General features: G+C 34.5%; 1 protein-coding gene across 4 annotated transcripts in view; it reads left to right on the top strand.

Annotated features, from left to right (window-relative positions):
- Window positions 1–23,868, top strand: part of ST7 (suppression of tumorigenicity 7) — a 320,239-nt gene that overhangs the window by 188,118 nt on the left and 108,253 nt on the right. For all 4 annotated transcript variants that reach the window (XM_074268213.1, XM_074268214.1, XM_074268216.1 and 1 more), the window contains 2 exons: window positions 4,595–4,754; window positions 23,674–23,728. In XM_074268213.1, the coding sequence (XP_074124314.1) occupies window positions 4,595–4,754; window positions 23,674–23,728 (215 nt within the window). The remainder of the gene's footprint in view (window positions 1–4,594; window positions 4,755–23,673; window positions 23,729–23,868) is intronic.

Here is a 23,868-nt window from a genome sequence, read left to right as displayed (position 1 = left end):
AATCCTTATCTGTTAAATAGGTATAATAGTACACTGTTTCCCAAGGTTGAGATAAAGATAAAATATTTGTGAAGCACTTTGCAAATGTTAAAACTCCATATAAATGCTATTATTGTTTTTATTATTATTATTACTATCAATTACAGATTTTTCAAGGTCTAAAGCATTCATGATTTTCAGTGCCTTTTGGCTGCTTTTTTAATCTTCCACCAATATCGATTATACACAACATTAGCTGGCATTTATGTAGTGCTTTAAGGTTTGCAAGGCACTTTACAAATGTTATCTCATTCTATCCTCATTACGACCCTGCTAAGTAAATGCTATTATTATTCTCATTTTAGAGATAAGGAAATTGAAGTGTCTGGTTCAGTGCCTGTCCAAGATCTGATAGCTATTAAGTATCTTCCGAGGGAGCTCTTCCTGAGTCTAGAGCCAGCATTTTATCCACTTTATCACCTAGCTACCTACCTGCTTCATCAGTGGTTAGGGACTACACAGAACTGTTTCATTTTTATGTGTTTTTATCTGTTTCATGGATCACTGTAAATTTAAACTTTATCGGTGTATGGCTAACTTTATGTACCCAGAGCCTTTCCAATTTGATAGAAATTGTTTAAGCTCATGCCTCAAGAACTCAAATCACCTTTACACCATGATAATCTTTCAGAATAGGACTTTAAATTTAACTTTAAAGCTATACCCTTAGAATAACAATAACAACAAAGGACAGTGATTTAGGATTGGGTGAGAGAGGGAGGGATAAGAAATTCATGTGAATTTGAGTCAATTATACATTGGATATCTAATATATGATATGCCTGCTAAAAAGTTGATTGATAAAAGGGTAATGTTAAGAATGATGAAGATGATAGTCCTGATTGCATCCTGTGCCAGTCAGACTATCTCTGGGGCAGTGTATTTAGTTTTGGATACAACATTTTAGGTAGAACATTTAGTTGGAGCTTATGCCTTATTCTATTTTGGAATCACTCTACTGTTTGGACAGTTCTTCCTTATATTAAGTTGAAATCAATACTCTTGAATTTCTCCATCCTCAAGTATTATTTCTTTCCTTTGAGGCCAGGCAAAATAAATCTAATTTTTATTCCACCTGGCAATCTTCCAGATAAGACATTTGTTCCCCTACTAAGTCTGCTCTTTAGGTAAATATATTCTGTTTCTTAATGGATTGTCCTGTGACATAATTTTGGGTTCCTATACCACCCTATTTAATTTTCTCTGACATAAGGAGTTCCCTTTTAATGAAGATTATGAAGCAGCAGTTGAATTTTGTTAGAGATTATATAGAGGGAAGCACTTTTCAGATAGGGATTGGCTTAGAATAACCCAAGATGTCACTTCAACCTTGAAGTTTTAATGGTTTTTTGGATGGATTAGTTTGACTGGTATTGCTTATATGTGGTGTTGTAATTTAGTAGAGAGCTAAAGTTGAAAAAAAATTAAAGAGGATTTTTAAGTGGCAGGCTGTGGGAGTTTGTACTCATACTTAAAGGCAATGGGGAACCAAACAAGACTTTGTGGAGATGAAAATGATGTTTTAGAAAGATGGATCTCTGTAATGTTCTTGTTGGTTTTCTGGAGGTCTTGGAGCAGCCTTCTTTTAGTAAGTTAATCACCATGAGAATAGCCAGGGATAAAGTCCAAATTCTTTATTGTCTCCTTGCCTGGCGTTGGGCAGCTTTCTGGAGAGCCTTTCAGACTGGCCTTGGTCTCAGTGGAGGAAGTACGTGAGGCCAGCCACTACAGTAGTGTGAGGTGGAGTGAATGTCTCTCCTTGGCTCTGAGAGCTTGAGCTCCCGCCTCCAGTCCTCTTGTCTTCTCTGGCTCTAACTTTGACTCTGGTTGAGTTTGTCCCAGCTTTATGTGCTCTATTCTAATTACATTATCATAGGTGTGAATCTTGTAGAACTATATTAAGTACTAAGTACATGTACTGAATTAGAGAACTATTAATCATCATGCTAAACTAGATAACCATTGTCTTATCATTTCCACTGACTTAATACCTTGTAAGAATCCTTGTTTCAAGTACAGGGTTCTGGCCCATAACAGATCTCCTAACAATGTATAAGATAAATTGGAAACAGGAGAGGGGGAGCTAAGAAGAGTTATTGCAGTGGTAAGTTCAAGTAAATGGAATCAATTGCTTTGGAAATGAGAAGGAAGGGACAAATGTAAGAAAAATTACATAAGAAATGTCTTTAGTTATGAAAGAGCCCCATTGAAAAAGCATTTCTTATAGAAAAGAACCATAATTTTTAGTGAATTGCAGGACTTGTGAGTCAACAGTATAATGTGACTGACTCAAAACCTTATTCAAAGCAGGTACGTTATTGGTTCTCAAGTTTTTGAACCTGCTTGCCTGACAGTAAGGACTTACTATATACCAGGTACTGTTCTAAGTTCTGGCTCTAAAAAAGCATAAAACCCAGTTTCTGCCTTCAAGGAGTTTATAATCTAATAAAGGGGTGGAAGTGAGGAGTGGAAAACAATATGCAAACAAATAAATACAAAAGAAGCTATCTCTAGGATAAATGGGAACTAATTAATAGAGGGAGGGCACTAGAATTGCCATTAACAGAACTGGGAGTCAGGTGGGAGAGATAATAATAAGATTTAGGATTTAGATAGTTTTTAAATTTGAGATAATGGTAGAATATCCAAAATGATTGGAAATCTAGTGGGGGGGGGGGGGAAGAGGTGAGATTAGGATTTGAGCCCTCTCCATAAAGCAGATATTTGAATTGTTTGTGGTGTAGTCCATTTATTACATAGGATATTTTGGCTTTTCTGTGATCAGTAGGTTTATTTAGTAAAAGTACCTGAGAAAATGAATCATAAAAAAAGAGATATCTACTTTGTGACCATTTAAAAAAATATTATGTAACAGATGACAAGTCTATCAAGTTACCAACATATCTAAAAATCATTTACTTGTATATAGATGTGTTATGAAAATTTTGTAGTTTTATGTATCAAGGATTAAAAAAAAACTCAAGGCATATTAAATATGTATTCATCAAATGTACCATGAAAATTCGTTTTGAAACGGTGACTTTTCTCTGACTAGAACCTGAGATTTAACAAAAAACATGAGGATATCTTATACTAGATTGTAAGGTTGTGGAGGCCCTGTATTTCCTTTTTTAGCTAGACTTTGGGGAGCAGAAGGGGTAGGGGAAAATTTTAGGAATTTTAAATTTCAACCTTAAAAAACCCTACACCTTTTTTATGTTAAATTGCGTCAGCCTTTTGGTTGTAGTAAAGGGCCTTTTATGGTTCTATGCTTAAAGCAGTATTTCTTAGTTATAGAACTCAGGGATTTGGTGAGCTACTTCAGCCTCTTATCAGATATCTTTATGATTTCATTAACTTTTAAAGTATCCCTCTTCCATTCCTTTTTCCAAAACTATATATATAAGGTAGTAGTTTGGATTTTTGATATTCATGCCATGCACACATACCCTTACATATATAGAGCAGTTCTTAACATAAATTGAACTCCCATTACAAGATTAGAAATTTTTTTTTTGTAAATTGTCTTCCAATACATAAGTACTATTCACTTTCTGTAGAGACTCTATAAAAGGATTAGTAATAAAACACCCCTTTTTTTCAGTAATGCATATTTTATTGTGAGTATTCAACAGAAATCTCATTTTTATGAAATGAGTTGTTCTGGACTAAGTCTATTCCAAATAAAGAGATTTCTGCAAAAATGGAAAATTTTGTTCACCTCAAGAAAATATTGCAAGAACCAATTAGAGACCCATTTGAGTATTATTAAATTTCTGCTGTGGAATGAATTCCAATGCTAGGCGATGGGTGGGAACTAAATCCAAACCAAACACCTGTCGTGCAAAGGAGGAATGAAAAGCAGGTGGTAGAGAAAGAGAGACTGGCTTAGAGAGAAATTGAAAGAGAATTTTCTTAGTGGAGCCAAACAGAGTAGGTCCGGTGGCTTGGAGCCCCAGATGTTAGGAAGCCTCTGGTCAGTCTGTCAGCATACAATTTAGAAATTTATTTTCCTTTGTAATGCATGGGCATAACAATGCATTAGTGGATTTATAAAACAGGAAGCAGTTGGGTTTTTATTTAAAGCAAATTTTAGTAAATGGACTTTTACTGTGTTCAATTCTACACATGTACTCATACAAATTCTACTGCAGTTGAATGTGTAAACCACATTTGAATTCTTAGTTCTAGCCCATCTCTGTAATTTGTCCTAGATGTAAAAAAGTAGGATTTAAAAGCTCTTTCACTTAAATTGACTTTCTGTTAATGTGTGGCGGCAGCTCAACCTATGCACATTTTTGCCAGAAACTTTTGAATCTAGGGGAAGATCATATTAAATCTAGATATGGTCCTTTTTTCTTTCTTTTTTTTTTTTTTCTTAATATAGCTATTTTTTGTTTTTAACCAGTGTTAAGTAGTTAATATTAACATTGTTAAGACTCAAATCTATAACAACTGCAGATTGTAAGAGAATAGATACACAGTTAGAAAGCGCCACAAGTTACTTCAAACACTAATAGGAATCTGCAACTGAACTTTATTGTTTCTTTTCCAGATATTTGAGTGGTGGTATTTTCGCAAGTACGGCACTTCTTTCATTGAGCAAGTATCAGTGAGTCATTTGCGCCCCCTTCTGGGAGGGGTAGACAACAACTCTCCAAGCAATTCAAATACAAGTAATGGGGATTCCGATTCCAACCGGCAAAGCGTCTCAGGTAGGTAGTGGACTTCCTCTCTCTGCGCCTTTCTCCTCGTTCGCTCCTCCTGCCGTGCAAACGCCAGGCCTGCGGCTCAGCTGCCACTCAGTCTGAACGCGGCTGGACCCTCTGAGCTAGGATCCACAGCACGCTGAGCGTGTAGCTCTCCACCAAGAGGGGCTGACTTGAGAGCCCCCTTCTTCCCGGCCGTCCTGTATCACGATTTTCTGTCTCTTCGTTAGTGCGCTGCGACCAGGCTGCGTTCTTACCTCTCGGGGTCTGCATCCAGCATTCGTGGCGCACTGCTCGGTGCTGGAGGCGGTGAAAGCTTGGGGATGCTCCCTCCCAGGGATGCGCCCTCCCGGGGATGCTCCGTCCCGGGGATGCTCCCTCCTGGGGATGCTCCCTCCTGGGGATGCTCCGTCCCGGGGATGCTCCCTCCTGGGGATGCTCCGTCTGGGGGATGCTCCCTCCCAGGGATGCGCCCTCCCGGGGATGCTCCGTCCGGGGATGCTCCCTCCTGGGGATGCTCCCTCCTGGGGATGCTCCGTCTGGGGGATGCTCCCTCCCGGGGATGCGCCCTCCCGGGGATGCTCCGTCCCGGGGATGCTCCGTCCCAGCGATGTTCCGTCCCGGGGATGCTCCCTCCTGGGGATGCTCCCTCCCGGGGATGCTCCCTCCCGGGGAGCACAGCCCGTGTCTGAAGATGGATGACTCGGAAAAACAGGGGCCTGCTCATTTTCAGAAAGCAGCGGCTGCGGGTCTTTAGGTGGCCGGGCGCGGCGATGAGTCTGGCCAGCCTGTCGCTCACCCCTGTGGCCCTCCTCTGGGGGTTGCTCTTGCAGAGGCGCTCTGAATGCAGCGAGCCCAGAGGCAGTCAGGGCACCTGACGGGGGCGAGCTCCCGTGCACACTAAGGAAGCAGCATCGCTGGGGCAGGTGGAGCAGCCGCACTCGGTCTGGGGGAGAGGGACTCCTCTCCAACCGCCCCAAAGCCGCCAGCCGGGCTCCAGTCCGGTCCGGCCCGAATGTGTCCGTGACCAGCTACTCCGCCCCCTCTCTCTTTCAGATATAATACTATCTGAGCAGTAATGACTAATTAAAAGCACATATTAAGTAACTATTGTGAATTCAGGTGAGGATTTGGTACAGTCATTAATACTTCATTATAGCTTCTTTACACACTGAATAGTCACAAAACATCTGACTGCTTGCGGGTATTAATGTATAAGAACAATTTGTCAACCTTATTTTTAGTGCTGAAATCTATTCTACAAACTGGTAAAGTTCTAGTGAATTAATCATTCTGACACAGGTGGGATACCCACTTTTCTTACTGGCATTTCCTAATTATAATAATATATAATATGCAAGTGAACTTAGCAATTCAAGACTTTCTTTATTCTTGAAGCTCTTGCTAGCTAATTGGATCCAATCCATAGAACCAATAAGATTCTGGAGTGTTTGATACCTATACGATAATCTGTAATAAGTGCGTTTGCAGAGTAAATTTAAATTTGAAGATGAAGGAAACTTATCTTTTTTTTTTTTTTTTTTTTTTTTTTTTTTTTTTTAAGTGGCCTAGAAACTCTACATATTCTTTCCAGGAGAAAATTCACTTATAAATTTTTTTTAAGTTTTACTTCTAGAAAAAAGATTATGATGGCATCTGAATGTAGACTGAGGCATAGTAATTTTCATTTTCTTTTCTCCCCCCCGACTCTATTTGGTTTTAGTTTTTTTCCACAAAATGAATAATGTTGGAATATGTTTTACATGATTGCATGTACCCATGTCAGCTTAATTGCTTACCATCTCAAAAGATCAGGAAAAGGGAGATAGAGAAGGATAAAATTTGGAGCTCAAAATCAGTGTTAAAAATCATTCTTACTTGTAATTGGGAAATGTTTATTCTTTTTTTTTTTTTTTTTTTGAAAAAAAATGGTCTAGAAAAAAGAAATAAATATCTCTTTGTAAGAAAAAAAATACACATTTATTCTTACATTATTATAGTTATCCCAACTGTTTTTTGCTATCCAATATAACATTTTGTTAAGCAAAGGAAATAAAAATCAGCTTAACTGCTCAGTGTACTGAAAAAAATCTGAAAACATATGCTATGCATAGTACTTGTGGACTTCCCACATTCACAAAAAAAGTTGGAGGTCTCTTCTCATATTTCTTCATTCTATTCCTGCTCTAATATTTTTGTTACATTAATTTTTTTAAAGCCTTTTATTTTCAAAACATATGCATAGATATTTTTCAACATTCACCCTTGCAAAGCCTTTCATTTTAAATTGTTTCCTCACTTCTTTCCTCCCCTACCTCTCCTAGAAGGCAAGTAATCCAAAATATGTTAAACATGAGCAATTCTTCTATATGTATTTCCTTTTTTTAAAAAATTAATTTTATAATTATAACATTTTTTGATAGTACATATGCATAGGTAATTTTTTACAACATTATCCCTTGTACTCCCTTCTGTTCTGAATTTTTCCCCTCCTTCCCTCCACCCCCTCCCCTAGATGGTAGGCATTCCCATACATATTAAATATCTTATAGTATATCCTAGGTACAATATATATGTGCAGAACCGAATTTTGTTGTTGTTGCAAAGGAAGAATTGGATTCAGAAGGTAAAAATAATCTGGGGAGGAAAACAAAAAATGCTCACAGTTTGCACTCATTTCCCAGTGTTCCTTTTCTGGGTGTAGCTTATTCTGTCCATTACTGATCAATTTGAATTGTTTTATCTCTTCTCTATGTTGAAGATATCCACTTCCATCAGAATACATCCTCATACAGTATTGTTGTTGAAGTGTTTAATGATCTCCGAGTTCTGCTCATTTCACTCAGCATCAGTTGATGTAAGTCTCTCCAAGCCTCTCTGTATTCCTCCTGCTGGTCATTTCTTACAGAGCAATAATATTCCATAACATTCATATTTATTCAGCCATTCTCCAATTTTCCAGTTTCTAGCCACTACAAAAAGGGCTGCCACTAACATTTTGGCACGTACAGGTCCCTTTCCCTTCTTTAGTATTTCCTTGGGATATAAGCCCAGTAGTAGCACTCCTGGATCAAAGGGTATTCACAGTTTGATAACTTTTTGGGCATAATTCCAGATTGCTCTCCAGAATGGTTGGATTCTTTCACAACTCCACCAAAAATGCATCAGTGTCCCAGTTTTCCCACAGCCCATCCGACATTCGTCGTTTGTTCCTGTCATCTTAGCCAATCTGACTGGTGTGTAGTGGTATCTCAAAGTTGTCTTAATTTGCATTTCTCTGATCAATAGTGATTTGGAACACTTTCATATGAGTGGAAATAGTTTCAATTTCATCATTTGAAAATTGTCTGTTCAATATCCTTTGACCATTTATTAATTTGAGAATGGTTTGATTTCTTATAAATTAGAGTCAATTCTCTGTATATTTTGGAGATGAGGCCTTTATCAGAACCTTTAACTGTAAAAATGTTTTCCCAATTTGTTATTTTCCTTCTAATCTTGTTTGCATTAATTTTGTTTGTACAAAAGCTTTTTAATTTGCTGTAATCAAAATTTTCTATTTTGTGATCAATAATGATCTCTAGTTCTCCTTTGGTCACAAATTCCTTCCTCCTCCACAAGTCTGAGAGGTAAACTATCCTATGTTCCTCTAATTTATTTATGATCTCGTACATTAACTTCTAATTTTTTAAATCTATAGTTCTTTTTATTTACATTGTTGTAGTTGCCATGAATATTGTTTTCTTGGCTCTGCTCACATTATTCTGGATCAGTTCATATATTCTTTCTATGTTTCTCTTTAATTCTCACACAAATTTCTTATATTACACTGAAATTTGTTTCTCAATTGATGGGCATCTACTTTGTTTCTGATTCTTTGTTATAATAAAACGTTCTGATCTAAATATTCTGGTGTATATAGGGCTTTCTTTGTACCAACAACTTTATTAGAGTATGATTCAAATTAATAGAGTCCCTGATTCAAAGGGTGAGGTTATTTGAGTCACTTTATTTGCATAATTCCAAATTACTTTTCATAATGTTTATATAATTTTTATAGCTCTACCACCAGTGTATTAGTACATTTATCATTCTTTAATACCTCCAGAATTGACTAAGAACATTTTTTAGTCATTTTTTCCAATTTGCAGAGTATAAAATCTTTAGAGGTATTTTGTCTTGAATTTTATTTTATTAGTGATTCAGAATATCTTTTCATGTAATCATGAAAGACTTTGCAATTTTTTTTTTTTTTTTTTTTTGAGAACTGTTCATATTCTTTGACCATTTTGGGGAATGAGTATTAGTAGTCCTGTATGCGCAGATGTGTATGTATGTACATTTGTATGAACATTTTAAAATATCTTGGATACCAAATCTTTATTAGAGAAATTTGATAAGATTTTTTTTCTATTTTCAATCGATTCTCTTCTAACCTAAGTACATTGATTTTATATATGTAGCTTTTCAATTTTATGTACTCAACATTGTCTATTATATCTTTTGTTTGTATATCTTGTTTGGCTAAGAATATGTCTCTTATCCATAGGTGTGAGAGAGATTATTTGGTTCCTAATTTTGTTTTCAATATTATCTCTAATATTAAGGTGAAACATCCACTTATAATGTATTATGGAATATTGTATTAGTTTAAGCCTAGCTTCTGTCAAATTTTTTCCTAGTTTTCCTAGCATTTTTAATCAGATAAAGTTTTTACCTAGTTAATTTACATTTCCACTTTACTAAAAAATGAATTAATGAATTCTATTCATTTTCCTTTGATCAGAATGTTCCTTTTATCTACCATTCTTTTTTAAAAACAATACAAGATAGTTTTGGTTATTTATAGTTTATAATATAGTTTGAGTTCTATAAATTCCATTGCCTTTATTTTCCCTATTTCTTTTCATTTTTCCTTGATATTTTAGATCTTCTGTTTTTCCCAATGATTTTTATTATTGTTATTTTATCAAGTTCTACAAATTATCATCTTAAGTCAGTTGATTTGTATAGCATTAGAAATATAAATTTGATTTGGTAGTATTTTCATTATTATATTATTAGCCTTACCTACCCATGAGCATTAAACATTCCTCTAGTTACATAAGTTATTCTTTATTTTTTTAAGAAGTATTTTGTAATTGAACTTATTAAGTCTTTTGGTTGCTTTGGTAGTATGATTCCCAATTAGTTTTTGTATTTTGTAGGTATTTGGAATGGGATTCTATTATTGCTTCTTGTGTTTTGTTATTATTTTTAATTATACAGAAGTGCTGTTTATTTTTGAGGTTTTATTTATTTTTTCTTGAAACTTGCTCAAGCTAGTAATTGACCTAATTAATATCTTCTCTTTATCTTTATATCTTTCATTTCTTTTTGTCCTTTTGTCTTCCTGCTGTTGCTAGCAATTTCAAAACTATATCATGCAATAGTAGGGAGAATAGACGTCCTTGCTTCATTTCCTTATTTATTGGAAAAGGTTCCAGCATATCCCCGTTGCATATGATGCTTGCTTTTGGTTTCAGATAAATACTTTATGTAAAATTAAAAAGCTTCCTCTATGCCTATATTTTGTTGGGCTTTTAATATAAAAGTGTGTTGTACTTTACTAACATCTTTTTTTAGTATCTAATGAAATGATCATGTGATCATGTAAGTTTTTGTTTTTAATATTATTAATCATGCTAACTTTTTTTCCTCATTGTTGAACTACTCTTGCATCCTTGATTTCTTAGGTAATTCACTATAGTCGGTTTGATAGGATTTTGTTTAAAATTTTTGAGTTCATGGTTTAGGTCCCTAGTTTTCTTTCTGTGTTTTATCTTTCCCTTACTCTGAGGTATTAGGACTATATTGTCTCATACAAGGAGTGTAGAGTGCTTTCTTTCTCAGCTTTTGAAAACAATTTGTAAGTGATGCGTCCTAACTCTTCTTTAAAAGTTTGTTGGAAATCAGTTCTAATTGTTCAATAATGAAGAGAATCCGCTATACACCCAGTGAAAGAGCTATGGGAAATGAGTGTGAACCACAGCATAGCATTTCAACTCCTTCTGTTTTTGTCTGCCTGCATTTTTGTTTTCCTTTTCAGGTTATTTTTACCTTATTTCTAAGTCCAATTTTTCTTGTGCAGCAAAATAACTGTTTGGATATATGTATACATGTATTTTGTTTAACATATACTTTAACATATTTAACATGTATTGGTCTACCTGCCATGTAGGGGAAGGGGTGAGGGGAAAGAGGGGGAAAGGTTGGAACAGAAGGTTTTGTAAGAGTAAATGCTGAAAAATTACCCATGCATATATCTTTTTTTTTTCCCCCTGAGGCTGGGGTTAAGTGACTTGCCCAGGGTCACACAGCCAGGAAGTGTTAAGTGTCTGAGATCAGATTTGAACTCGGGTCCTCCTGAATTCAGGGCTAGTGCTCTATCCATTGCATCACCTAGCTGCCCCCTCCCCATGCATATATCTTGTAAATAAAAAGCTATAATAAAAAAAGTTTTTAAAAAAAAGTTTGTTGGAATTTGCATATGAATCTATCACTTCTAGGACAGTGTTTTTTTTTTTGTTTTTGCTTTTTTTTTTTTTTTGTTGTTGTTGTTGTTTTTATCTTTTAGTAGTTCCTTTATACTGAAATCAGTTTCGTTTAAGATTGGGTTATTTAAGATCTCCATCTGGTGATGAAATTGAAACTATTTCCACTCATATGAAAGAGTGTTCCAAATCACTACTGATCAGAGAAATGCAAATTAAGACAACTCTGAGATACCACTACACACCTGTCAGATTGGCTAAGATGACAGGAACAAATAATGATGAATGTTGGAGGGGCTGTGGGAAAACTGGGACACTGATGCATTGTTGGTGGAGTTGTGAAAGAATCCAGCCATTCTGGAGAGCAATTTGGAACTATGCCCAAAAAGTTGTCAAACTGTGCATACCCTTTGACCCAGCATTGCTGCTATTGGGCTTATATCCCAAAGAAATACTAAAGAGTGGAAAGGGACCTGTGTGTGCCAAAATGTTTGTGGCAGCTCTTTTTGCTGTAGCTAGAAACTGGAAGTTGAATGGATGTCCATCAATTGGAGAATGGTTGGGTAAATTGTGGTATATGAAGGTTATGGAATATTATTGCTCTGTAAGAAATGACCAGCAGGAGGAATACAGAGAGGTCTGGAGAGACTTAAATCAACTGATGATGCTGAGTGAAATGAGCAGAACCAGAAGATCACTAAACACTTCAACAACAATACTGTATGAGGATTTATTCTGATGGAAGTGGAAATCTTCAACATAAAGAAGATCCAACTCACTTCCAGTTGATCAATGATGGACAGAAATAACTATACCCAGAGAAGAAACACTGGGAAGCGAATGTAAATTGTTAGCACTACTGTCTATCTACCCAGGTTACTTATACCTTCGGAAGCTAATACTTAATGTGCAACAAGAAAAAGGTATTTATACACATATATTGTATCTAGGTTATATTGTAACACATGTAAAATGTATGGGATAACCTGCCATGGGGAGGAGGGAGTGGAGGGAGGGAGGGGATAATTTGGAAAAATGAATTAAAAATAAACAAATAAATAAATAAATAAATGATGCACGCATATCAACCAAAAAAAAAAAAAAAATCTCCATCTGGTCTTCTGATAGTTTGAAGTTATTCTATTTCTTTTTTGTTCTCAGTTTTGTTAGCATATAATTATACATAATATAGTTTTATTATTTTAAGTTATTTTGGTTTGGTTGTGATAGTATCTTGCTCATTTGCCATTTTATGAATCTGATTTTTTGCTCTTTTTAAAATCAGATTAGTGAAGGATTTACCAATTTTATTAGTCTTTTCAGAGAACCAAGCTTTAGTTTTAATTATTAATTCTGCTGGGTTTTTCTTTCCTTTTTATCTATTTGTCCTCTGATTTTAAAAACCTCTTCTTTTTGTGCTTATTTTAGTTTTGCTTATTTGTTGGCTTTCTGATTTAAAAATATATGTTCAGTTCATTAATTCTCTTCTTTTCTATTTTATTAATGTATATTTGTAGGATTATATATTTTTCCTCTGAGAACTGCTTTAGCTGTATCTCATAAATTTCGGTGTGTTGTCTCATCATTTTTTATTTTTATTTTTATTTTTTTATTTTTGCATACTAATGACTTGTTTCTGTGCTTTATTCTTTGATCCACTCATTATTTAGAATTTTATTGTTAAATCTCCATTTGGACCTGTATCTTTTGTTTGTGATTCCTAAATCAATGACTAGTTTTATTGTTTCATGGTTTGTAAAGGACACATTAGCTGTTTTTGCCATCTCATCTTTATTTGCTTTATCTCTATGCCCTAGTACATGGTATATATATATTTTTAAGTTCTATGCAATTTTTAGAAACAGTTATACTCTTGCAGTCCCATTTAGGAGATTAAGTCTATTTTCTCCAGAAATTTGTTGAATTTCTTATTTTCCCTTTCATCTTTTCTTTTAGATTTATCTAAGACAGAGAGGGTTATTGAAGTCTCATCACTATTATACTTCTGTGTCAGAAAGTATTTCCTTTATGAATTTGATTGCAGTGGTATTTGGAATTTAGAAGTTTATTACTAATCTTGGAACCGTTGTCTCTTGTTCCCATCAGCTTAATCTAGTTTTGTTAATGTATCTTTTTCTTCTTTTTTTTGGATGTTTGTTTTTGCTTTGCTGGATAGCATGACTGTCTTGACTTTGTTAGATAGTAAAGTCTAGATTCATGATGAATAGTAAATTTTTTTCCCATTCAGTTTTTAAATTTTGTGTGTTTTAAAAAAGTGTTTTTTATAAGCAGCAAATAATTGTAGATTTTGTTTTCTTATCTAATATGACACTCTTTTTTGTTTTATTGTATTGTTTATTCCATTTATGTTTAAAATTATGACTTAGATTTTATTTTTCTCCATTTGTCTGTTTTTTTCAATTATGATTTTTTCCCTTTTCTACTATGAACACTCTTTTCTTCTATTAATTCAACTCAGTATTTTTAGAGGGACCTCATTTCCCTCTAACTTGCTTCCCCCTCATTTTTGATCCCCTTTTCTCATATGTTAAAGAATTTTTTTAAAGTTTTGCATAATAGTTTCTTTTTATCTGATTATATATTTTTTCTTCTCCCCCATTTTCCCTCTCAAATAGATTCCCCTTTCCTCTCCTTGAATTAGTCCTGTTTGTTTGTTTTTTTTTTTTATTTCTTTTTTGCACTCCTTTCTAGAATGGATTTCTTTCATTCTCTTCATTATTCAGCTTCTTTGTCTTCTCTAGGTGATTACTCTGTGATTAATGACTTCTCTAATTATATAGTCTCTCTGCATTTTTCATGTAATAAAAACTTCCAAGGTTTCCATTCTAGGTACTTCCTTCTACTCTGTTTCTACCATTATCTTGTAGAAACTTGTTCTGTGGTTTTCCTTTTTCTGTTGTACATCATTCCCAGAATGGTACTAATTATTACAGGTTTCAAAGACGATATTGCCCCATGATAGGGTCCCTCTCCCATCACATGCCTGATTATGCAGCCCACCACTTATATTTCCCCCCTCCATTACTTTTTCCTCTTTCAGAATCTTCTCCCTACGTTCATTTTCTCCCACTCCCCCAAATCCTATTTGCCTTTGGGAGTTCCAATTCCCTGCTTCCTGAGATATAGGACAAGTGGACTTTTCATATCTAGTGTCCTTTTCACCACAGCTGCATCAATCATTTGTTGATTATTAGTGTTGTGTTGATATAGCCTAAGCACTTTCCTTATAACAACTCTGTGAGATAAATAGCTAAGTATTATTATCCCTATTTTGCATAACACGAACCTGAAGCACATTAAGGTGCTTTGTCCTAGGTCACACAGCTGGTAAATATAAATCCAGTAAGGGGACCCCAGGATTGACTCCAACTCCAAAGCTCCTAACAACTTGCTGGCCTTTCTTTGTACTTTATGAAAAGCATTGTACTAGGTTCTGAAATACGTGCATTGCAGAACTCCATAGCGTATATAGTTCAGACATGATAACACTCTCTTTTCCTTTTTCCCTCTTTCTCTCTATCTAGCTAGCTATTATCCACTTTTCCTAGAATCAGATGTTTTAGAAATATAATGGATCTTAAATGATCAGTTTCACATTTTTCAAATTCCAGGAGATGACATTTTGTGATTATTTTGGAAAACATGTGCTACTAAATATTCTTACTTTTTTAAAACGAAAAACATAAAAAAATAAACAACTCTTTCCTCTTGTACTTTATCCTATATCCTACTCCTCCTCAGCTTCTTGTTCCTTGTTCCTCCTTGACTCTCTTCCTTTGAGATCAACTATACTGAGGTATTAGAATGTGCCTTGGTCTGAAGTAGAGCATTTAAATATTTAACCATTTCATAGTATCATTGGAGTTGAGAAACATTTCTGAGCTCTTTGAAAGCAAGTATTTTTTTTTTTATTTTTATTTTTTTTATTCCCCAATGTTTTGTACAGATGCTGACATATAGTAAATACTTAATAAATGTTGATAAACTGACTGACATATTTCTTGTACTGGGTTTAATACCTGCAATCTATGAGCTTTTGATTTCTATTGTAATCCTGTGAGTTTTATTTTTTGCATTTAAAAATGTTTTTCTGAGAATTGATTTGTGGGCTTCATTATTCTATCTAAAAGTATCCATAATAAAAATGCCAAGAACCCTAGAACTAGAACAACCCTCTTATTTTTACTCATGAAGACACTGAAGTTACAGGAGGTGAGATGATTTACTCAAGATTTACACAAATCATTTGCCTCTCTGCCTATTAAGTGGAACAGAAATATCCCCTGAAACTTCCCTATCTACTATTTCTTTCCATCACATTTTGGCAGTTATCTTTAAAGTCATTATCTAAAGATAAATGATTCATATCATCAATGGAATTTTATGAAGCATTTGTTTATTGGCAATGACTATTATAGGACAAACTCATATTGAAGTTCTGCTTAAGCCATTCTCTATAGGTTCAGTATGTTGGGTCTGAGTGACTGAGAATGAGGGAGTAGGAAAAAAGTTGAGGGGGGAGAGGTGACTAGCTCCTCCAGTGCTTTTTTCAATAAAGCCCACGTTTTGGCAAATGTTAACAAGCCGAAAAGAATTCTAGGGCAACTCACTAGTGGATTTTGTCTGTTGTTTAAGGACCAAATTTAGAAAGCATCATCATCAGAATGCTTGACAAAAGTTGTCCATGTTTTTTTTTTTTAAGCTGAAACTATTTATAAAGTCTGTTAATGAAATTATGGAGGAATTTTGGTCTCTTTTGACAGAAGAATTACCATTATCATATAGTGAAGACACAGTCCATATAAGAGTCACAAGAAGCACAGTGCACTGTCTCTGGAATTAGAGGAATTGAATTTCATTACCACCTCCATTGCAAACTATCTTTATCACTTTATTTTTGAAACCTTCTGGGGTCTCAGTTACTTTATATGTAAAACTAAAGGGTTTGGACTAGATGACCTGTTTGTTAAGGTTTCTTCTAGATCTATAGCTATGATCCTAATAAATAAAGTCTAGGTCATAAGAGTAAAAGCAACCAGAACATGATGATAATAGTTGACAGTTATAGAATTCTGTAGTTTACAAGACTGTTTTCCTTACAACAGCCCCATAATGTGAGTACAAATATTATAAGGTAGTGCAAATATTATTATTCACATTTTACAAATTAGGTAGCTAAGGCTCTGGAGATTTTAGTGACTTGCTCATGTTTGCATAACCAGGCTAGAATATTTCTAGTTTGGAAGTTTGGAAAGCACTTTACAAATAGCATCATATTTGATCCTCATAACTAAATCTGAGAGGTAGATGCTGTTATTCCCATTTTATACATGAGGACACCGAGACAGATTAGATTAAGTGACTTGCCCAGAATTATGTGTCTGAGGCAGGATGGGTTTTCCTCACTTCTAGTCCTAAGTCCTAAGACTTAGATCTCTATAACCTCAGCTACTTCTTTGTGTTTAAGTATTTCTTAGAATTTCTTGATTTTCACAGTTGATAACAGCATAAGAAAGGCAAGATCCAAAGAACAAAATATTGAATGTGGTATTTAATAGCACATGAACTCTTGCTTATTTTGTTGACCTGTTTGCAGACCTCTAAACCAAAAATTAAAAGATCTGAAATCTAGAGCCTTCTCTCCCCATTCCACCTCATTAATTTATGGGAATGCTATGGGAAAATCATCCTTTTCTATATTTCTCTTTTTGTCAAAAAAGGAACATCTTTTGCCCCTTTCTAAACTGTTATGCATTTTTGAAAGTGAAATGAGATGGTTGATATGAAAGAATTTGAGGCCTTAGAAGAATTATATCTAGAAATCAAACTGGTCCAGCTGTAACTGTTGTTAATGATAATGTTATCATCACCATGAGCACATTTCTGCTCCTTTGAAGATGTAACTGTGGAGAAGCTCTGCCTTATTTTGATAAATTCTTTTAAAGCCACTGGGAAGGGGGTGTGTTAAGATTTATTCTCTATTTTTCAATAAAGATTTCATTCAGAAACTAAGACTTAGATCTCTATAACTTCGGCTGCTTCCTTGTGTTTAAGTACTTCTTAGAATTTTTTGATTTTCACAGTAGATAAATTCTCTCCTTGCAAAATATTTAATATAGGGAAATTCTTAATATTTAACAGCTCTGTTAAATATATATATATTTATGTTTACATATATATACACACATACATACATACATATATATGTATGTATCTTTGACTTTCTTATCAATATGTAATGATATGTAATGTCATCTTCCTCATTTTGATTTGTTTCAAGCCTAGAAGCCAGAGTTATTCATTCAGTGGGCCTCCCAGGATACATTAAATTAGGATTTCTAAATAAAAACTTTTGAAAAAAGATTAGAATTAAAACTGATTATCAAGAGATCTAGGTACTGTTATAATGATCTAGTTCATGACTTTAGTAATCATTCACTTCATATGATCCCTCTAGATAGTTTTGAGGGCTTCACCTTCTCAAGAAATACAAACACATACAAATACAAACACAGTCTTCTTTGGGACATGTAAGAAACTATAAAATCTGAGTCCTATAAATCAATGGAATTATAATCTAGTTAGGAAAGATATAAGCATATATTTAGTGCTAGAAGGGATCTTAAAAGTCATAATGGGATATCAGACAGAGATATTAGAGATCATCTTTATATTCAAATCTTCTCCTTTTCAGATAAAGATAAGTGATTTGCCTAAGGCCATACAGGTAACATGGGACCAAAAAAACAGAACTAGAAATCAGGCTCTTGAATTAAGCCCAAAGCTCTTTTCATTAAACTACAGTGGCTTTCAATTTTCAAAAATTCTTCCTGCTTTGTTTTTTACTTTTGGAACATTTGATATCCATAGCATTTACATACTAGGTTTTGATCATGTTATCAATCTGTGCTTGAATCATTACAGCTTAGTTAACATAGCTTGTGCCTTTGACATCTCAAGGTCCTTTCCATTTCATTTTATCATATGACTATTGAATACCATGGGAAAGTTATTGTAATATTTGGAGGGATAGTAAGTAGACCTGTATGGCTGGGGCACATAGGGAAATGATGAAAAAATAAGGTTGAAAAAGTAGACTCAGGTCAGGTTGTAGATTATACCAGGGTACACTTTAATAGTGTACAATATTGTTTCATTAATTGTGAAAGGCCTTACCGTTGCATATTTTTATCCTTTGGAATGTTTACATACTATTCCAAAGGATAGATAATTATCTTTAGACTTAAAAGACTAGATATATTGCTTCATTATGCAATAATGATATTAATGAAATCTGTGTCAGGTTTTTCATGGCAGCCAAAAGGCAGTAGCTGGTCTTGAGAGGATGGAAAATTCCTCTTCTAGTTAAAATATGCTTAAATTTGATTAGAATATGAAGTCTGTTCCTCAAAGGAACAAGCAAGATAAGAAATTGGGCCTCATGTGAGAATGTTTTGACTCTCCAGAGACCAGAGTTTAACCTCTCACCTCTAGACTTTGCAGCCTAATTAATAACTTTAGCAGTTACAGCCTTTGTCTATATTACTAAAACATCAGGCAGCCTAATATTTCTGGTTGATGTTGCCCCGGGCACTTCTGTCCAAAGATAGTATTTCTCAGGATTGGATTGAGGAGAGCAGCAAAGAAGAAATTAACATAACTGTGACCCAATTTAAGAAGACTGCATAACATTATAAAATGTCTTTCTTCCAAATGACCACTTTTCTTTTTGGTTAAGTGACTTGGCCAGGGTCACACAGCTAGGAAGTGTTAAGTGTCTGAGACCGGACTCGGGTCCTCCTGAATTCAAAGCTGGTGCTCTATCCCCTGCACCACCTGGCTGCCCCTAAATGACCACTTTTCAATTCAATTTTAAGATAAACAATGAAGGTAAGAGATCTTTACTTGCTCCTTATCAAAAGGAGAAAATTGTCTTCTGAGCAGTTTAATTTTCTAGTTCCGAAGGACGTTGTGTTACACTAGATTTTGCACGTTTAAATTACATCCACATGCTTGCTGTAATTATTCTTGAAAATATTATATATGCTACCCTTTGCCAATGAATTTTTGTGTATCTCTAAACTTTCAGCTATAAAGATAGATTAATGAAGACTAGGGATACATCTTATCATTTAGAGCATTTGTTATCTAGAATTATAGAACTTCTAGGTTTTGAATGTTTGTATATGTGTATATACCTATGTATTTATAATATATACATATTTGTGTGTTTTAAATGATAAAATATGGTAGGGAGTATCTTTATTAATATATCTTTAAAGCAAAACTTTTACACATGCATAAAAAAGAATGTTAAAAATGGCACGCATACATACATACATGTTGAATGTTATGTATATAAAAACAGCTTTTAAAACAAAAACAATTGTACAGCGTTCAATGACTATTTTTAAAGATCAAGTTTTCTTTCAGGTGCAACTCAGGTCACTCTTGTTCATAATGATGTTTGTTCTACCCCCTGCTGGTCATTTAGCAATAGTACAAAATTGAAAACTGCATCTTAGAAATATCTCTATTCTCTTCCATTAATTCAATTTAACTACATTCATGAATCCAGAAGAGAAACTTTGAAGATTTTTTATCCAACCCTTTCATTTAACAGATGAGAAAACTGAGGCTTTGAGAATTGAAGTGTTTTGCTCAAAGTCACTTAGGTTGTATTGGCAGAGCTGGGATGTGAACCTGTCACTACTGATTCCCAAGGGAAATTTTTACCTTGTACCATGCTGGCCCTGTATACTATACTGTACCATGCTAAACTGAACTAAACTTCTTTGGAGGTTTTTAAATTAAATTCATTTTAGATCTATAATTGAATATAAAATGTTTTAAGGAGTTTATTTCATGATTTACCAACAGAACAGTGGTTCCTGGTAGTTAGTGATAATCAGCTGAACTCTCTACTAATTACCTCATAGGGCTGTTTTGAGAATTGAAAGAAATAATGTCTTCACCTTAGCTTTGTAAATTGTAATAGATTTTCTCTAGGATGCTTTCAAAGCTTAGTGCAGAGTTTTACTATTTTCATCCTTGTTGTTATTATAGTATTCTGTGGAGGAAATTTCTTAGTAGAACTTGGAAATATATATTAAACTAAACTGAAATTTTTAATGTAGTTCATTAAGGTTTGTAAAATACTTTAATTTATTATCTTTGATAATTTGATCTTCAGAATAGTTCTGTGAAGTGAGTACTGTAGTTATTATCCTGGTTTTATAGATTATAAAACTGAGGCTCATGGAGTTTGTTAGTTGCATATGGTCCTACATAAACTAATATGTTGGAAGTAGCATTTGGAGAGGTCCTTCCTGATTCCAAATCCATAGCTTTTTATTAATATCCTTATTGTGCTATTCTCCCTTCTTCCCCTAGCCATTTTATATTACATGTACCCCCTTCCCTCTTTGGACACTGCCACCATCTCTGGTCCAAGCCCTCATCCCTTTATACCTAGATTGTTGAAATACTTTTCTGCTTGATCACCCTGCCTCATTTCCCCCTGTGTTCCATTCTCGATTCATTTATCAAAGTGATCTTCCTAAATCACCAATTCAATTTTATCAGTCCTTCCCTTCTCCACAACTCCCATGGCTCCCTGTTTCCCTCAGAATTAAATATAAAATCCTCTGTTTGGCTCTTAAAGATCATCATCACCTGCCCCCCCCTCCTGTGTTCTTCCCCTTTACTGCCCTTCATGTATGCCAGTGATAATGATAATGGTTTCCTGGCTCTTCTATCTTCTAACTGTATTTTTACTAAACTTTCTCCCATGCCTAGAATTTTCTCCTATTTTATCTCTGCCTTCTGGTTTCCTTCAAGTCTCAGCTAAAACTCTACTTTCTGCAGGAGTCCTTTCCTGGTCCTTCTCACTGCCAGGCTCTTTTCTTTGAAATTGTCTCCAGTTTGCTCTGTACATAACATATCTTGTTGGTACATAATTGTTTGCTTGTTGTTTCTCCCATTAGACCTTCAGTTCCTTGATACAAGAACTGGTTTTTGTTTTGATTTGTACTCTCAGGATTTAATACAGCACCTGATGGCTCTTAATAAATACTTGTTGACTTGACAACAGATAAAAACCTTATTGAATGTTTGTAATTTTAAGCATAATAAATTTTATAATCTTTATGTCCTGGATAGTTATGACACAAAAATAAAAACTTAGTTTATGGAGGGTGTTGATCTTCAATTTGACTGATCACCCAATTTGAAAGCCAGAGAAAACCTCTTCCTAGACATCACAATACATCAGAGGGGACTTTAGTTAAAAATCAACAGATATCAGTTATAGATTTTCTATCAGCAGATCACAATATACTGAAGCTTTGTAATATCGTGTAGTATTTTTAGTGGCCTACTATAGTACTTCAAAATGACTTGGACTTTTGGAATGAAAAATTCCAATATTGGTACCCCTCATGAACTGATTTCCTAAGTCTGGCACACACTGACCTCTGCTGGAATGGTTTGCTCACTACTTTTCTCTGATATTACTTTGGTTTGTTATTTTCTGCTTTTCCACCCGTGGAGCTACTCTGCTTACTTGCTCTTTTTCATATAGCTTTACTGTCCTGAGCAGCTATGTTTTCTTTCAATGAGTTCTTCTCCAAGCTGGAGCATTTTCACCTACCCCAGGAATCTTTAGCTAAAAATCTGTACACAGAAAGTTAATGATAGTAATTTTAACACATTATTAAACATTAATAATAATAACAGTAATTGTTACTGTTAGCATAATAAAAGTATAAGATGTATAATATCATTATATAATAATAATTACAACTAATAGTATAACAACAAACTTTCAGCCTTATAGAGTACTTTTCTTTGAAACATCCTTGTGAGAGACTATAAAATATTATTACTGAGGGCAGCTAGATGGTGCAATGAATAGAGCACCAGTCCTGAAGTCAGGAAGACCCGAGTTCAAATTTGGCTTCAGATGCTTAATACTTAATAGCTGTGTGACCCTAGACAAGTCACTTAACTCCAATTACCTTTCAGAAACTTAAAAAATATATATTATTTCCATTTTACAAATGGAAAAAACTAAGTCTCAGGTAAAGTAATTAGTCTAGGATTTAAATTATTGAGAGTTGTAAATAAATATATAGGGAGTGATGAAGAAGAGGGGCAAAGTCCTTTGAAAGAAGTATTTTTAGACCTTCCCACTTGCTACTTCCTTCCTATTTGCAAGTGCCTTCTAAAATCCAAGGTATTCCCAAGGTTTCTTTGGGTTTCATTGTCCTCATCAGTAAAACAATAGATCTGTACTAGATGATCTCCCAGGTCCTCCCTAACTTGAAAATTCTGTGGCTTTGTGTTTTGATTTGAAGATAAGCCACTTGTTCAGTTTAAAAGTTGGCAAACCATTTAAAATTCTGTTGTCTTAAACTTCCTTCTGTCACTAAGCTTCTATTCTCTGTTCTGGAATTGTCTGAACTCATACTAAGTCAGCATCTACTCTGGTTTTATAATTGGTTTTATTTTTATAAACAATGTTATTTTATTTTGATTTTTTTTTTTGCACTTTAAAACCTGAGGCACTAACACCAATTGAACCTGATCCTATCTCTCTCTGATCCATAAAGTCATCTGCATACATGATGCCTTAATAAAGAATTATTAATTTTCTGTTCACAAAATTAATAGCCATAACTGACTATGCCTATTGTTTTTCATATCTTTTTATTTTGATATAAATATCTCTCCTTAAATATCCATGAAATCATGCAAATGGCATATAAAATCTCATTTCTTCCTATTCTCAGATCTTTGCAATAATAATAGTAAATGACATTTTTATATAGATTTTTCAGCTTACAAAGCAGTACCTTATTATGATCTTCTTTGGATCATAATATTATCCAACAAATATCATTGGCCCTACTTTACAGATAAGACCACTGAAGTTTAGAGGTTAAGTGATTTGCCCATAGTCAGATAGGTAATAAATATCTAATATGAAAAAATATTCAGAGAACACACATCTTATGCCCATTTGGAGACTCTGAGACTAAGTCCTGGCAGAGTTTAGTAACTTGTCCAAGAGCCCAGAACAAAAGCACAGTTCAGAGGAAACCTTTGGGATCCTCTGGTACAGCTTCCACATTTAATAAATAAGAAAGCTGAGACACACAGACATTAAGGGACAAATGGTTACGTATTTGACCAAAACCTGTGTCTCATGATAGTTTATCTAATTTTTTTCCCCTTAAGTCAAATTATCTCCTTTGCAGGAAGCTGGAAATAAAAGCATGCCTTGATATGGGCACATAAGATTTTGCTAAACTAATAAATTGTTATTTTCCTTGATTCTGTTAATTGTTTTATATTTTTCTTTGCCACAGAATGCAAGGTTTGGCGAAATCCACTAAATCTCTTTAGAGGGGCTGAATATAATCGGTAAGTGTTGCAAAAGTTTAATGAAGCAAAGCTTTCTAGTGCAGTTTCCTCAGCGTACCTTGCTGGGGACCGAGCTCTCTGTTTGGGGAACTCGGCCTCAGTGATTTGTGCTGTGGCATGTGTTACAGCAAGACCTACAG

Source organism: Sminthopsis crassicaudata, chromosome 5 (assembly GCF_048593235.1).
Source record: "Sminthopsis crassicaudata isolate SCR6 chromosome 5, ASM4859323v1, whole genome shotgun sequence".
Taxonomy (NCBI): Eukaryota; Metazoa; Chordata; class Mammalia; order Dasyuromorphia; family Dasyuridae; genus Sminthopsis; species Sminthopsis crassicaudata.
The sequence above is the reverse complement of the archived record's forward strand: the minus strand, read 5'-3'. Positions and strand labels throughout refer to the sequence as shown.